Source organism: Giraffa tippelskirchi, chromosome 8 (genome assembly GCF_054371585.1).
Source record: "Giraffa tippelskirchi isolate mGirTip1 chromosome 8, T2T-mGirTip1v1.2.pri, whole genome shotgun sequence".
Lineage (NCBI taxonomy): Eukaryota > Metazoa > Chordata > Mammalia > Artiodactyla > Giraffidae > Giraffa > Giraffa tippelskirchi.
In genome coordinates this window covers 30,338,028-30,353,764 of record NC_137282.1, presented here as the reverse complement: position 1 = coordinate 30,353,764, position 15,737 = coordinate 30,338,028, and the positions used below count along the sequence as shown (strand labels likewise).

Here is a 15,737-nt window from a genome sequence, read left to right as displayed (position 1 = left end):
AATTCATGGGTGATTTGATTTCTCTTTCAATGTTTTTATAATGTTTCTTTATTTACTATGCAAATCTCCAAGGTACTAATTTGAGAATCCCCTAACATAGAAAAGTCATTTACACAGAGGAAGAGGAAATGCACTTCTGAGGTTTAAAGACAGTGGCAATAAATAAATAAAAATTCTATTTTCTCTCGCAGAAACAAAAGTAAACTTATGTATTAAATAACTTAAAAACTCTTTGAAAGTTAAGAGTCTTCAGTTCCACTCACATTGATAAGCAATGTATTTTTGAGTAATGTATCTTTGTTTTCAATAATGTCCCAAAGTTACATTTTACTCTAAGAAAAATAACAATTTCATAGTGGCTCAAGCCTAGTTCTTGAAAGAATTCTTGTCCAGGATAAGCAGAGCAGGTGGACATCATGTACTGATACCACAAATCTTAGAAACTGAAACGAAGTTGTCTAATTTTGAAGTCAACACGTTTTAACTCCTTGTCTTTTTTTTTATTTTATTTTTTTTTTTTATAAATTTATTTGTTTTAGTTGGGGGCTAATTACTTTACAATATTGTAATAGTTTTTGCCATACATTGACATGAATCAGCCATGGGTTTACATGTGTTCCCCTTCCTGGACCCCCCACCCACCTCCCTCCCCATCCCATCCCTCTGGGTCATCCCATTGCCCCGGCCCTGAGCCCTTGTCTCATGCATCGAACATGCATGCATAACTCCTTGTCTTGATCCATGTTTTCGGTGTTAAAGGCTCAGAGTCAAATCCCATTTCCTATTCAGAAATGACCCAACCACTTTGAATAAACCTTTAACACATTTTCCAGGTTGAGGTTTGCAATAATTTCCAACTTTTATTGATTTTTTATCAGTTGTTTATTGGCCATGAGTCTTTGTCCCAGGTACTTTTTTCTATGAGACTCACTTTCCTCATTGGCACAATAGTCACCATTTTCTTTACTTCACCATATTTGTGGAGGAACAAGTCTGTGCCAGGCACTTTGTAAGTCCTAAAAAGAGAGAGGCAAATGAGACTTTGTGGAGTTTACATTCTAACCAGAGAAGACAGACTGCTGACTTATGCCATGGATATACCATTTGTATCCATCACATTCGTATGCCAGATAAATGACTTCTTTTTTAAATATTTCTGTCTATATTTTATGTGAAACCCTCAACCCTAGGAACTTCACACGGGTGATTTGGGACTTTCCCTGACTCCCGACCCCTGACATGATGCTGTGAGCACAGCAAGCTGCCCCTCATGCTTTGAGCCTTCACCTAGATGCTGGTCTTCTGTCTGTCCCCTCAGCATCAGTCACAGTATGACTGCTGTGACGGCCTGCATCCCTGTCTGCACGGCCTCTTTGCAGTGACAGCAACACACTCTCTCTGTTTTCTGCTGCCCTAGAAGCCACAGAAGTCATTCTGCTTCCCACAGCTTTTGTGCTGAGCTGCAGGGATCTCAGGAGGTTCTCTTCAGTGTGTGTTGAACACTGAACCTGGTGCTGGATGCAAACATGTCATGTACGTTACTCACGTAATCCTCATAACATGCCTTCATAACAGGTAACGTTTTATTGCCATTTTGCAGGTGATAAAACCAACACACAGAAAATTTGAGTAATTTAGAAACATTATCCAGCTAATTATAGGTGAAGTCTGGATTTGAACCCAGGCATGGGCTTCCCTGGTGGTTCAGACGGTAAAGAATCTGCCTACAGTGCAGGAGACCTGGTTCGATCCCTGGGTCAGGAAGATCCCCTGGAAAAGGGAATGGCAACCCACTCCAGTATTCTTGCTTAGGAAATCCCATGGACAGAGGAGCCTGGGGACTACCGTCCATGGGGTCTCAGAAAGTCAGACACAACTGAGCTACTAACACGTTCACTTTCAGTCTGGTTCCAGAGCCCACGTTCTTAATAATTAGGCTGAATATCAATATGGCAGCAGGTGCCAAAACACTGCTTCCAATATACCGTTTAATTCAGGTTATAAACTTTAAAGTTTGCTTTATGAAGTAGTTCTCTAGGGGGGAATGGACTCATAATATGGTCATTAGTATAATTTATAGAAGTAGTTACTTGTCATCTGCGTGTTTTCTAATTTTGTGATTCACAAAGCCTTTCTAGATGCATTAACTTCTTTACAGCTTTGTAAGGTAAGTAAATCATTTGCTTCATTTTACACATGAAAACAGGATCCTAAATTTAGGAAATGTTAGATCAGGAACTTAAACCTAGGTCTTCTGATTTCTAATCTAGAATTCTTTCCAGTATTCCCGTGAGGCAAATTTTCATGACTTTTACCGTATCTGTACATCAGCTGCACAGTTATTTGCTTAATAATTTTTCTGGAAATGGGTTCTTTGTAACTTAAATCCCTGGTCAGCCTTGCCTAAGCAATAATATGTTGTTAAATCATAAGCGTGTTTCTTCTTTCATTTCTCAACACTTACATTGTGCTGGTTGTGGTTGTTTAGTCACTAAGTCCTGCCCAACTCTTTTGCACCCCATGGACTGTTGGCCCACCAGGCTCCTCTGTCTATGGGATTTCCCAGGCAAGGATACTTGAGTGGGTTGTCATTCCCTTCTCTAGGGGCTCTTCCTGACGCAGGGATCCATCCCACGTGGCCTGCATTGACAGGTGGATTCTGCACCACCGGGGCACCTGGGAGGCTGTACATTGTGCTTACTGTATTCCAGGTACTTTACAGTAAGAACATTAACTCATTTAAGCTTAATAACGACTCTGACAGATAGATACTGTTCTTGTTTTCCATATTGAGAAACCAAAACACAGAAAGGTTAAATACCTTCCCTAAGGACACATTCCTAGTGTAGTAAACCGGGGTGTGAACCTCAGCAATCTACCTTCCAGGTTCTGTCCTTTAACCCCTTGTTCGTGCTGAGTCGCTTCAGTTGTGTCTGATTCTGTATGCACCTGGCTCCTCTGTCCACAGGATTCTCCAGGCCAGAATACTGGAGTGGGTTGCCATGCCTCCTCCAAGGGATCTTCCTGACCCAGGGATCGAACCTCTGTCTCTTTTGTCTCCGGCCTTGGCAGGCAGGTTCTTTACCACTGTAGTGCCACCTGGGAAGCCCCTTTAATCCCCTTAACTTGTTTGGTATATTCAGTCTATTTTTTAATAGCCATTAAAACAAATTCATTTGTATTACAATTTAAAATATTCAACTGTATCCCATCTAAAATCATCTTGCATGCAGACTGTTTTGTACCATGATGGAATACTCCAGATTATTTCCTATAGTCTCCTGCATAGGAAAGAGAGCAGAGTCTGTTGACCTCACTGGACATGTTATTAGGGAAAATAATAGAAAAGGTTAGGACACAAAGTAAAAACACAGTAAGATACTCACATACTATGAAATTTCGAACATGATGCTTTTTTCTCAATGTGAGGACATTTAATGTTCATAGGAATCTTAAAACTAGTCATCTTTTGTAAAGAATTCCCAGTCACTCCTTTCGTGTGATCACTCAATTTCTGCTTAGACATTTTCAAAGTAAGAGAGCAGAGAACTGTTAGAGACAATTTGCCCCAATGTCATTCAGCTCAGATCATTAAGGAGTCTTTCTGTGTGTGTGCCTGTGTGTCCTCAACCGCTCAGTCATGTCTGACTCTTTGCAACCCTGTAGACTCTAGTCCTCCAGGCTTCTCTGTCCATGGGATTTTTTCAGACAAGAATACTGGAGTGGGTTGCCATTTCCTACTCCAGGGATCGAACCCGAATCTCTTGCATCTCCTGCATTGGCAGGCAGATTCTTTACCATTGCACCACCTGGGAAGTTGATCTAAAAACTTGCTTCACTAGCCTCTTCAATCATTGAGGCTGGTTTTAGAAAGCGTTCTGTGTTTCCTTCCCTTTCTCTATCCCTCACCCCAGCAGACTTACTTTACTTGTTATGTTTGACATAAGCAAAAGATAAAATTAGTTTGCCTCCCTTGAAAACTGGCCAACCGCCTGTGGCCAAGCTTGACAGTACTCGATATGGGTGGTGGGAGGTGGGGGACAGGTGAGAATTTTCCAAGCACGTCCAGGAAAGAAAGCAGCCTGTTCCACGTGATGGTGCGTGCTTGTGTATGTAGGCGTACATATCCTCACATGGAGCAAAGCCACGTGCAGCTATAAAGTCATGTCATTGCTTTCCTTCAGTGAAATGTGAAGGTGTTCTGAAGGCAGTTCATAAAGGGAACTTCCAGAATGCTTTTGTACAGGAAAATGGTGTGATGAGAACTCCTCTGCAGTCTCTCCAGACACCTACCGGAAGGGACAGGAGTCATTTGTGTGTGTATCTCCTACTCCTCTATTCATTACAAATCAGTCTCTTCAAAGTCATGTTTCTGAGTTGAGTTTTTAGTTTAAAATATTTTCTTAATGTCTCATTTTTTTTTATTCTATGTAGTAAATGATTTTAAAGCCAGAGAGAGAGAGAACAAGAGGTGAGCTTGTGCCTCGCTGTCTCTGTCTCTCCGATCACAGTATATTTGTGTCTTACAATGATTTTCTTCTGTCCTGCAGGCATTTCCTATTCAAAACGGGAACAGGGACCACGCCACTGTTCAGCACTGCCACCCCAGGATACACGATGGCCTCTGGGTCTGTCTACTCGCCACCTACCCGGCCACTACCTAGAAACACCCTATCAAGAAGTGCTTTTAAATTCAAGAAGTCTTCAAAGTACTGTAGCTGGAAATGCACCGCCCTGTGCGCTGTAGGGGTCTCGGTGCTCCTGGCAATACTGCTGTCGTATTTTATAGGTAAGAGCCCGTTTCTAGAACTCTTTCGTCTATACGTCCGGACATTGTTCCAACTGATTGTTCAGTTGGTTTTATGTGTTTATTTGGACAGGGCTTGTATTCAGAGGTTATACGTCCTGGGGGAGAAGTTGGTCCTGATGTATGATAAATGGTCATTCTCATTATGTGGATAAATGGAGAAGCTGTGTTTGCGTGAAGTGCAAGGTCTGCCTTGGACACTCACTAGAGCATCCATCTGTGTGGCATTTGTCCCTCGTGAGTGTGTTCACTTCTGTGACAGTCCATGTCCAGGAAGTAATTCATGCGCTTGCAGCAATGGGCTCTGTGTAGGAATCCCCTTCAGGGCGGCCTCAGCAGGGAGCTCTCTGCTCCTCCTCGTGATGTTGCTTGTCTTTCAGCCAAGTCCACGGTCTAAATGTAAAACCCATCACTCAGGGCCATCCTTGTGCACTCAGGAGCTTCTCTCCAGAGAGCTGTGCATCCATAAAACAAGGGCTGGATGATGTACATGTTCCTCTATGTGGGTTTTCCACCTTTTCAGATGAAGTGTTGATTGTGGTTTTTTGTCACCTGACCGGAGCTGCTAAGAAAATTTGCAAATGTGTCTTTAACTATTTCAGAACATAGATGAGCATTCAAGCTATTGGCAAATGGCTTGTTCATATGTCAGAAATGACCATATCCAGTCTTGATCTAAGTGTGTACAGAGAAAGGCATATGGCATCAAAAAGCAAATCATGTCCACTGAGATAAATCACAGGCTGTGTGTTTCGCCAAGAACAGCCAGTGATGCTCCCTCGGGTTTGCAGAGCTATTTGTGATGCCCGGTGAAATGCCATAAATGAGTAAGTGTCACAGGGCTGTCTGTAGAATAGTAGGACCCTTTTGCGGTGAACCGGTTTCTGTCTTTAGCTATAATACTCCTTAACTATGAATTATGTCCTTTGGAAGTGAAGTGACCATCTTGAGTCACGTCATTGAAGAGGAAAGTAGAATTTTAGAGCGTGAAGGAACTTGAGAGATGGTTGAGTCGGGGGGAGCAATGCGGTGGCACGTTACCTACTGTGACTTCCGATTCTGTGGCCGTGGCTGACGTCACTCATGAACCTGGCACCCTTCCCACTAAACCTGCACAGAGCCTGATCACCCTCATCACAGGGCTTTGTACAGCCACTGTCCATCAGAGGTGAAAACAAGATGAGACCCTTCTGTCATTTTTCAGTTGTCTAAGTTAATTCCCACCTTGTAAAGGTGGTCAATCCAGGTACTGAAAGAGTTGTCACTCGCTGAGATCACACACTAGTGATACATTGCTGTGCAGTTTTGTAACACTCGTGGTACACAGAGATGTCACAACAACAGCAGTCAGCCTTCACAAACAGATTCCTAGTATTTAGCTAGAAAATATCGAGCCTTGAAGAGCGTCTCTTCTGGTTAACTATTAGTGCATTATTTGTATATGTCAACAGTGTGCTGCTAGATAATTTTAAATGGTTTCTCAAATGTAACAGTCATAACTGCGATGTAATAAATTAAGCATATTAGTAGGGGATTTTTTTTTTTTTACTGTAGTACATGCTAAACCGATAAATAAGTACTTCGCAGGGTTGGGATTCAGCGTCTGTATTGTTGGACATTGTTTCTGATCTTAAGTGCCTGTGTCCTATTAAATATTTATTTAATAGGTTGTTAAATGTTTTGAATATCAGCTCTGCTACCTTTTAATTTTATTTACACTGTGTGATTAGGAAGAAAAATAGCATTTTAATGTGAGATCAGATCACTATTATTTGTGAGCCTTGCCTCCTTTCAAGGATCCGTCAATGAATATAATTGAATATCGGACTCCTAAATAAAAACTCAAAATGTTCCTTCTTTTCAAATTATCAGTTTTTTCTGTTTCATGGTTAGTATCCTACTTTAAACATCTCCCTTTGATTTTATCTTTATCTGCATGGAAGTCATACAAATTATATTTTTAAAATACTCAGGTACTTTTGTCAGTTCAACAGACATTTGTTGAACGTTTGTTGTGATTTAGTTACTGTGCTGGAAATTAAGGTGATACAATCCAAGTGTTATCTGACAAAATTCCTTTTTTTTTTCCTTGGAGTATAATTGCTTTACAGTGTTGTATTAGTTTCTGCTGTACAATGAAGGGAATCAGCTGTATATATATACACATGTATTGTATATATACACACATGTATTCCCTCCCTCTTGAGCCTCCTCCCTCCCCACCCGTCTAGATTATCACAGAGCACCAACCTGAGTCCCCTGTGCTGTAGAGCAGGTTCCCACTAGTTATCTGTTTTATACATAGTAGTGTGTGCTCACCAGTGCTCCTCCCCCAATTCGTCCCACCCTCTCCTTCCAACCTCCGTGTCCACAGGTCCATTCTCTATGTCTGCGTCTCTATTCCTGCCCTGCAAGAGGATCATCAGCACCACATATATGGAATCTAGAAAAATTACTTTGATCATCAAAGAATTAAGCCATCCTGTTATTGCTGTACTTAAGCACACAAATATACTTCAAATTTTCACTGGTCTTTCTGTGCTTAAATAACTCACATTCTTAACAGAGTGATTTCTCTGCTGTTTAGATCAGGTAAATAATTTCACTTCTTCATCAGTTAGCATGATAAATCTTCTTGAGAGTGAAGATACTGCCTTTATCCTTGAAAAACAGAGGAGGGCACTTTTCTCTCCAGGAGAGCCGTCCTTTTCTATTGAGTGGTGTAGAGCCGGGAGGGAGATTTGTCCAGGCAGATCAGCCTGATAAACCCGAGAATCAATGGGGAGACCAATGTCATCATCAGACTGACCTTACCACCTTTCACAAAAGCACAGCCATCCTTAGATTTTTTCCTTTCCCTTAGAGGTCCCCTCCCCTCGTGTCAACTGTCAATATAAAGTCAAAGCCTTAAAGAAATAAAGGGCCTGAGGGATTATTTGTCTCCTAGAATTTTCTTTCTCACCTTCCAGTAAGGTCAAGAGAAGTTATGAGAATGTAGCATTTACCAGCCTCTCTCTAAGGTAGAATTATCTCAGAACAGTCAGAAAGGAACGGAGAGAGGAGACAGGCTTTGTGTTTGGTGGTTTTTCCTATCTCAGGGATAAAGTGAAAGTCGATCAGTCATGTCCAGCTCATTACGACCCTATGGACTGTAGCCTGCCAGGCTCCTCTGTCCATGGCATTTCCCAGGCAAGAATACTGGAGCGGGTTTCTATTTCCTTCTCCAGGGGATCTCCCTGGGATCCCAGGGATCAGATCCAGGTTTCCTGCGTTACATTCAGATTCCTATTCCTATCCAAAATTTCAGAGACAGAAGCTGAAAAGAAAGTGAAAATTCATTCCCATAGGTCAGTGTTATATCTTTGCATAGGTAACTGCTGTTAACTTTCTGGTGTCCACCCTTTCAGATATTTGTCCATGCACACACACACCTAGGCTTCCCTGGTAGTTCAGATGGTAAAGAATCTGCCTGCAATGCAGGAGACCTGGGTTTGATCTCTGGGTCAGGAAGATCCCCTGGAGAAGGAAATGGCAACCTACTCCAGTATTCTTGCCTGAAAAATTCCATAGACAGAGGAGCCTGGCAGGCTACAGTCCATGGGGTCGCAAAGAGTCGGACACGACTGAGCAACTAACACACACGCACATACACACAGATACACCTAGAAGTCCATCTTTTTAATGCATTTTGTACCAGATTTTTCTCATTCACTAACCTATCATTTTGGCAACTCACTCCAGTGTTCTTGCCTGGAAAATTCCATGGACAGAGGAGCCTGGTGGACTACAATCCTTAAGGTCGCAAAGAGTCAGACACGTCTGAGTGACTAACACACACACACACACAAACTATCACTTAGCACCTATTTTTAATTAACCAATTTCCAAAAATGCATGACCATTTTCTTATGCATTTGTGTGTGTGTTTGTATGTGCAGGGTATCTTCCTTCGATGAAATTTTTGATTAGAATAAATTGTTTGAAAGAAATTTTCTGTGCCAAAGCATAGGCATGTCTTAAATTTAGCAAACCAGGTCCAAGTTACCCTCAGTTTATACAGCTATCAGTGCTACATATAATCAATATTTTTAATTCTTAGCAATCTCTTAGGTTAAAATATTTTATTGTCATTTTCATTTGTTACTAGTACGGCTGAATATCTTTTCAAATGCTCATTGACCATTTGTAATTTTTCTGTATGTGTATGAATAGCCTAGTTTCCTCCATTTTTCTTTTGGGGTTTTTATTCTTTTTTTAGGGGGCAATTGTACATGTTGATTAAGGATATGAATCATTTGTCATATATTATATACTCTTCCAATTTACTCTGAACTTTGTTTTTGGTTATCTTGCCATATACTGTATGGAATTTTTTAAGTAATCAAAGGTATCAATTTTTTCTTGTCATTTCTAGTATTCATGTTATACCTATAAAATTCTTATTTACTCCAAGAATTATTTTTGAAAAGTCACTTAAAATTTTTCTTCTGGTATATCTGTGGCTTTTTAGTAACCATTTTTAGGTCAGCATTTTTCTCATCACCCCACTCAGCGTTAGAGGTTCAAATTAGCCCTTTCTTCTAGAAGCTCCCAGTCAAGTGATAAAGAGGTATGCAAATGTATATATACTGTACACTTTTAACAGTACATGCTTTCATAACAACTTTATCCAAATGAGCAAAAAGAGAGAGAGAGAAAGAAAAGGAAAGGAGGAAACACTTGCCCCTGGCTGAAGATGTTGGGGAAAGACTTGATGTAGGAATAGCAGGTGATGTTTGAGAGATGCAGAGGAGTTCAGTTCACTGGGCTTGACGTCCGAATGGTTGGTGGGAGATCACCGTGAGACAAGGTCGTCCAAGGCAGGGAAGGAAGAAGCATAAACTGTCCAGGATGGTGCCTGTGGAGGTTTACGATGTGCCACCACTGTGTTCGAAGCTGCGTATGAATTTCCTCCTTTCATTTTTCCCAGCAGCCCCATGAGTTATCATCTCTGTTTAACAAATAGGATAGTCTTAGAAAGGCACTTCACCTTAAAGTCACACGAGTCAGTAAATGATGGAAGCTGGACTGGAAACTACCAAGGATCCCAGGACATTATCTACGGGGCCTCCCATGAGGTTTTTGAAGAACTGAAAAGAGGGAAGAAACTGAAGAAATGGAAGCATTGGAGTGAAAAACCATCACATTTATGTTTTCAAAAATTGCTCTACTGGCATTCCAAAATACTAAGAAAGTCCAAACTTGGGCTTTTCAGACTTAACAGCTCCCAGGAATCACCTGGGAGAAGGCAATGGCAACCCTCTCCAGTACTCTTGCCTGGAAAATCCCATGGACGGAGGAGCCTGGTAGGCTGCAATCCATGGGGTCGCTATGAGCCGGACAAGACTGAGCGACTTCACTTTCACTTGTCACTTTCATGCACTGGAGAAGGAAATGGCAACCCACTCCGGTGTTCTTGCCTGGAGAATCCCAGGGACGGGGAAGCCTGGTGGGCTGCCATCTATGGGGTCGCACAGAGTCGAGCACGACTGAAGCGACTTAGCAGCAGCAGCAGCAGGAATCACCTGGGGATCTTGTTAACATGTGCGTTCCTGATTCAGCAGATCCAGTGTGAGAACAGTCTGTGTTTCAAACAGGCTCCCTGGTGATGGTGTTGTGATCCACTGCAGCATGGTCAGATGTGGTACTTGGTGAAGGAAACATTTCTACAGTGTCCAATTCATAGCCTCTAGACACACGTGACTAGAGAGCCCTTGAAAAGCGGCTGGTGTAACTGAGCAACTGGAGTTTAGATTTTATTATTGTTAATTAATTTGAAGGACTTCCCAGGTGGCACATTGGTAAAGAACCTGCCTGCCAGTGCAAGACAAGAGACTCAGGTTGAATCCCTGGATAGGGAAGATCCCCTGGAGTAGCAAATGGCAACCCACTCCAGTCTTCTAGCCTGGAAAATCCCATGGAGAGAAGAGCCTGGCAAGCTACAGTCCAGAAAGTCACAAAGAGTCAGGCACGGCTAAGTGACTGAGCACACACACATGCACACAATTAATTTGAACTCAAACAGCTACATGTTTGACCGGTGTCTACCGTTTGGACAGTACAAAAGTAGACAGCACTGTTAGAAAACTAGTCTAAGTGGAAGATCATGAAGCCATATTGTGACAGAGGAGTGAGCAGAATTGAGAAACCATGAAGAACTGAGAAACTATGATGAAGCTGATTCATAATAGAATGGATGGGCCATGATTTATCATATCCCAGTTCTTAAAAATCAAGTGTCTAGGTCTATACATATGGCAGACCTCTTTTCAACAGAGACACATGTGGTTTTCTTTAGACCACTGAGCTCCCGATTAAGATCCTTCTCTAATACATTAGTCTTTAAATTGATATGCCTTTCCACAGTGAAAACTCTCCTGATTACTGAACATAAAGGTTAGGTTCAGTGATAGTGGTTAGTGATACAGCCCTATCCAAAAAAATAGCCGTCCCACTTTTTCTGGGCCCTAATTTACTCCATCTTGCAGAGACATTCCTTTGCCGACAAAGGTCCTTCTAGTAAAAGCTATGGTTTTTCCAATAGTCATGTATGGATATTGGACAGTAAAGAAAGCTGAGCACCGAAGAATTGATGCTTTTGAACTGTGGTGTTGGAGAAGGCTCTTGAGAGTCCCTTGGACTGCAAGGAGATCAAACCAGTCAATCCTAAAGGAAATCAACCCTGAATATTCATTGGAAGGACTGATGGCTGAAGCTGAAACTCCAATACTTTGGCCACCTGATGCAAAGAACTAACTTATTGGAAAAGACCCTGATTCTGGGAAAGACTAAAGGCAGGAGGAGAAGAGGATGACAGAGGATGAGATGGTTGGATGGCATCACCAACTCGATGGACATGAGTTTGAGCAAATTCCAGGAGTTGGTGATGGACAGGGGAGCCTGACGTACTGCAGTCCATGGGGTTGCAAAGAGTCAGATGCAACTGAGCGGCTGAACTGAACTGAACTGGACTGTTTTTCTAAAATCTGAAAATTGTGAAGATGGGCAATAGTCAGCAGTTGTTCACCAGAGGATGGATAGAAAGGAGATAGTCTTTTGGTTACTATTGCTTCTGCTCACAGTTATGGGATGAATAGGCATATTGATTATTGTTCTTTACTCACAGAAGGCTCTTTTTCCTAGGTGGGAGATACCATGAAGTTTTGACTTTCTACACATTGAAATATGCCTACAAATCTTATCATAAAGTGTAAACATCATTGAAACGTTATGAAATACTGGTCAAAATATGTTGAAATTGCTATGTTAACACCAGTGAAAACTGCAACAAATCAAGCCATACTTCAAGTAACACCATTATGGACACAACCTCATTAACATGACCATATACTGCCAGGGAGAGTCTGAAAATTCACAGAATTATTGTGGGAGATTCCATGTAGAGTAGCAGCAAGAGTTTGCACATATAATTTAAACTTAAGGGAAACTCAAGAAAACAAAAATCTTATCAAAATACATTATGCTTGGGACTTCCCTAGTTGTCCAGTGGTTGAGACTTCACCTTTCAATCAAGGGTGTGGGTTCAGTCCTTGATCAGGAGCTAAGATTCCACATGCTTTGTGGACAAAAAAAACCAAACCATAAAACAGAGGTAATATTATAATCAATTCAGTAAAGCTTTAAAAATGGTCTACATCAAAAATTCTGTTTAAAAAATTACATATGCTAGCATAGTTTCTCAATTTTTGGCCCTTTAGGCCAAGTTTATCACAACCCAGTAATCCCCATGACTAATTTTTTTATAACGGCTTAGAAGTATTGACTCTGTGATCAGCTGTGTCCGAGTCTTTGCGATCCCACGGTCTGTAGCCCACCAGGCTCTGCTGTCCATGGGATTTCCGAGACAAGAATATTGGAGTGGGTTGCATTTCCTACTTCAGGGGGTCTTCTCCACCCGGGGATCGAACCGATGTCTCTTGTGTCTCCTGAATTGGCAGGTGGATTCTTTGCAACTAGCGCCACCTGGGAAGTCCATTATAACAGTTTATTAAGATATAGTTCAAATTCCATATAGTTCACCCACTTAAAGTATACACCCACTTAAAGTATTCATATATTCATACAGCTTTGCAGCCATCACCACAACCAATTTTAGAGTACTTCTATTACCCACACAAAAAAACAACCCTGTATCCCTAAACAGACACTTCCTATTGCCTTCCAAACCTTCAATAATCTTTTTTTCCACAGAAGTCTGAACTTGTAAGGGGCTGATTTATGGACTCATCTCCAATGACAAATAACTGAACATTGTTTTTCTCATGAACTTCTGACATAGGCTGCTAACCAAAGAACTATTCACATTTTCAATATTCTTTTTCATTCAGGAAAAAATACTATGTAGTTATTTATTTCCTTTGAACAGCTGCTACCAACTGATTCCTAAAATAGATGTTGTCGTACATCTGCTAAAAAGGCTGTTTAACAACATAAGCATTGCCTAGATCAAGCAAAACATAACCTGTCGGATCCAGGTTCATGGTAGTGATGATTCCTTAGCAGTTATCTGTCCTACTTCTGTGTCTGTTTGCATTTTATGAATATCTTTACCTCTCTGTGTGCCTTAAAATTGATTACGTTACTAGCTATATATATGCAACTCAGGGTCAGGAGGAAAAATAAGCCAGCCCTTTATACTTTGTGAAAAAACCAACCACTTAAATATAGATGGCAGAATAAAATGTGTTGTGACATTCTTTTTTCTTTTTGGACGTGTCTTTGTCATAAAAGTCCTGTTTTATTAGGTTCTTGAACACAGCCAAACAATGAATTATATACCATTTTTCACGATGGCGTCTTCCCTTAGCTCTTATTTGTATTACACTCAGTAAAATGCATTTTGTCTGAGATGGAATGGTGGCATTTTTAATACTAATGTGTTGTCACCACAATATAAGGAAAAAAACGTATTGCTCGTATTTTAGTGGGTTGAAAATTGTAAACTGAAAATTTTAAATCAATAGATCTGTATTTCATTTCATTTATCTTCTACATGATCTAGCATATCACTTAGAAACCTAGAAAAGATGGAGAGATCACTTAAAATTCAGTTCTTTCTCTAGCCACCTCTGTATAATCATTTCAGTGACTTCTGAGTTGAACCTATAGTGGGGAAAAATCAATATATTGTACACTTAGAGTTTTTTGATGTTATGGATTTTTTGCTGCTATTTATTAGCAAAACATAAAAATGTTGAGTTTCAGGTTGATTCTAGTATTACTCTAGAGAAAAAAGAGATTACTACCAAAATCAGGTAATTATACAAATGTAGAAAGTATGCTCTTCCTCTCCTCACCAAAAATTATTTATTTACTCTTAGTTTGGTTGGCTTCCCTCGTGGCTTAGATGGTAAAGAACCTGCCTACAAAGCAGGAGATGCAGGTTCAATCCCTGGGTCAGGAAGATCCCCTGGAGAAGCTAGTGGCTATCTACTCCAGTATTCTTGCCTGGAGAAATCCATGTACAGAAGAGCCTGACAGGCTACAGTCCATGGGATCGCAAAGTCAGACACAACTGAGCGACTAACACTATAACTTTTCAAAGTAAATAATATATGGAAAATAGTATAAGCAGACTGTTTTTACCATTCAAATATAAGACTTTCCCTGACTTGAAAAATGTCCAAGGACAGGAGCAATAAGAAATACCTTTAAAGTCATCTAAGCTCCAGTTTGTGCTATAGATAAATATTTTGCCTGTGAAATACAGGGCTGTCTTCTTTGTTTTAGGCTATCATTTTTGCAGAATGTAGCAACAACTCCTGACTAATGACAAGTGGAAAGCATAATACAATATTTACCATTTCAGTGCTACATTGCATAAATATTTAATCGGTGTTGCATATGTCATTTGCTTTAACGTTAGTGCTACTGAGAGCAGTGTGTTCCGAGAGAAATATCTACATATGGAGGAGTGAAAGGAGGAGTAACTGGCATATGTGAGGTTAAAACAAAAGAGCTTGATGGATTGCTAGGAATCTTAGGAATGAATTCAGCAGAAAACCTCTATGTTCCATTGAATCTATGTTCCAACAAAGATTTCATCCTTAAAACAGATCAAAGAAAATGCACATGTGTAGCGACTCTTTTTAGTTTATTGTTCCTGTGTCATCTTAGAATGTCTTCAGACTACTCACGTCTTGTCCTTCCTTAACAATAAGATACCACCGTTTCTTTAGTGGCTAATAAAATAACATCAGAAAAGGAAGTGACCGTTCACTCATCTATCCATCTGTCATTCTTTGGACATGTGTTTATTGAGACATTATCACAGATAGTGCAGTGAACAACCTTACACAGTCCTTGCCCTCTTAGAGATTATGTCTTGGAGACTGTAAACACTGAGTGCCTAATTTTAATCAGGATGTCTATTTTAAAAGGAGAAATAAAATGTGGAAGACTAGAGCAGTGCATAAAATGCAGTATTTACCAAATTTGAGCATTAGAGAAAGGTTTTCCTGCTAAAACCAGAATAATAAGTAGTATTATGTGTTTTGACAAATGCTGACATAAGGATCAAGTTTAAGTGTTACCGCATAAACCTAAACGTGGCCCCAAAAACCAATTCTCAGGAATATTGAAACCAATGCATTTTGATATAATAAAAATAAAATTTGGAAGTGTTTGAGGAGGGGAAAAGTCATGATATTTTTTATTTTCTTTGTTGAGTTAGTTTAGCTAGAACCCTCTTTGTAGTTAATATCTAGAAGTTGAAAGAAATCTTTCTTTGGAGATTTGGGGTAACTAGATTTAAAATTTCCACAAGAATTTATAGTCTGTTTCTGTTTGTTTCTTTCCTTTAATATTAGATAACACACTTTTATGCTTTAAGAATTTTCTTTGCAGAGTATACCCAGAAAATAGTTTTAAA

General features: G+C 40.3%; 1 protein-coding gene across 4 annotated transcripts in view; it reads left to right on the top strand.

Moving 5' to 3' along the window:
• Window positions 1–15,737, top strand: part of TENM3 (teneurin transmembrane protein 3) — a 1,016,736-nt gene that overhangs the window by 843,020 nt on the left and 157,979 nt on the right. For all 4 annotated transcript variants that reach the window (XM_081521959.1, XM_081521963.1, XM_081521962.1 and 1 more), the window contains one exon: window positions 4,551–4,789. In XM_081521959.1, coding sequence (XP_081378085.1) covers window positions 4,551–4,789 — 239 coding nt within the window. The remainder of the gene's footprint in view (window positions 1–4,550; window positions 4,790–15,737) is intronic.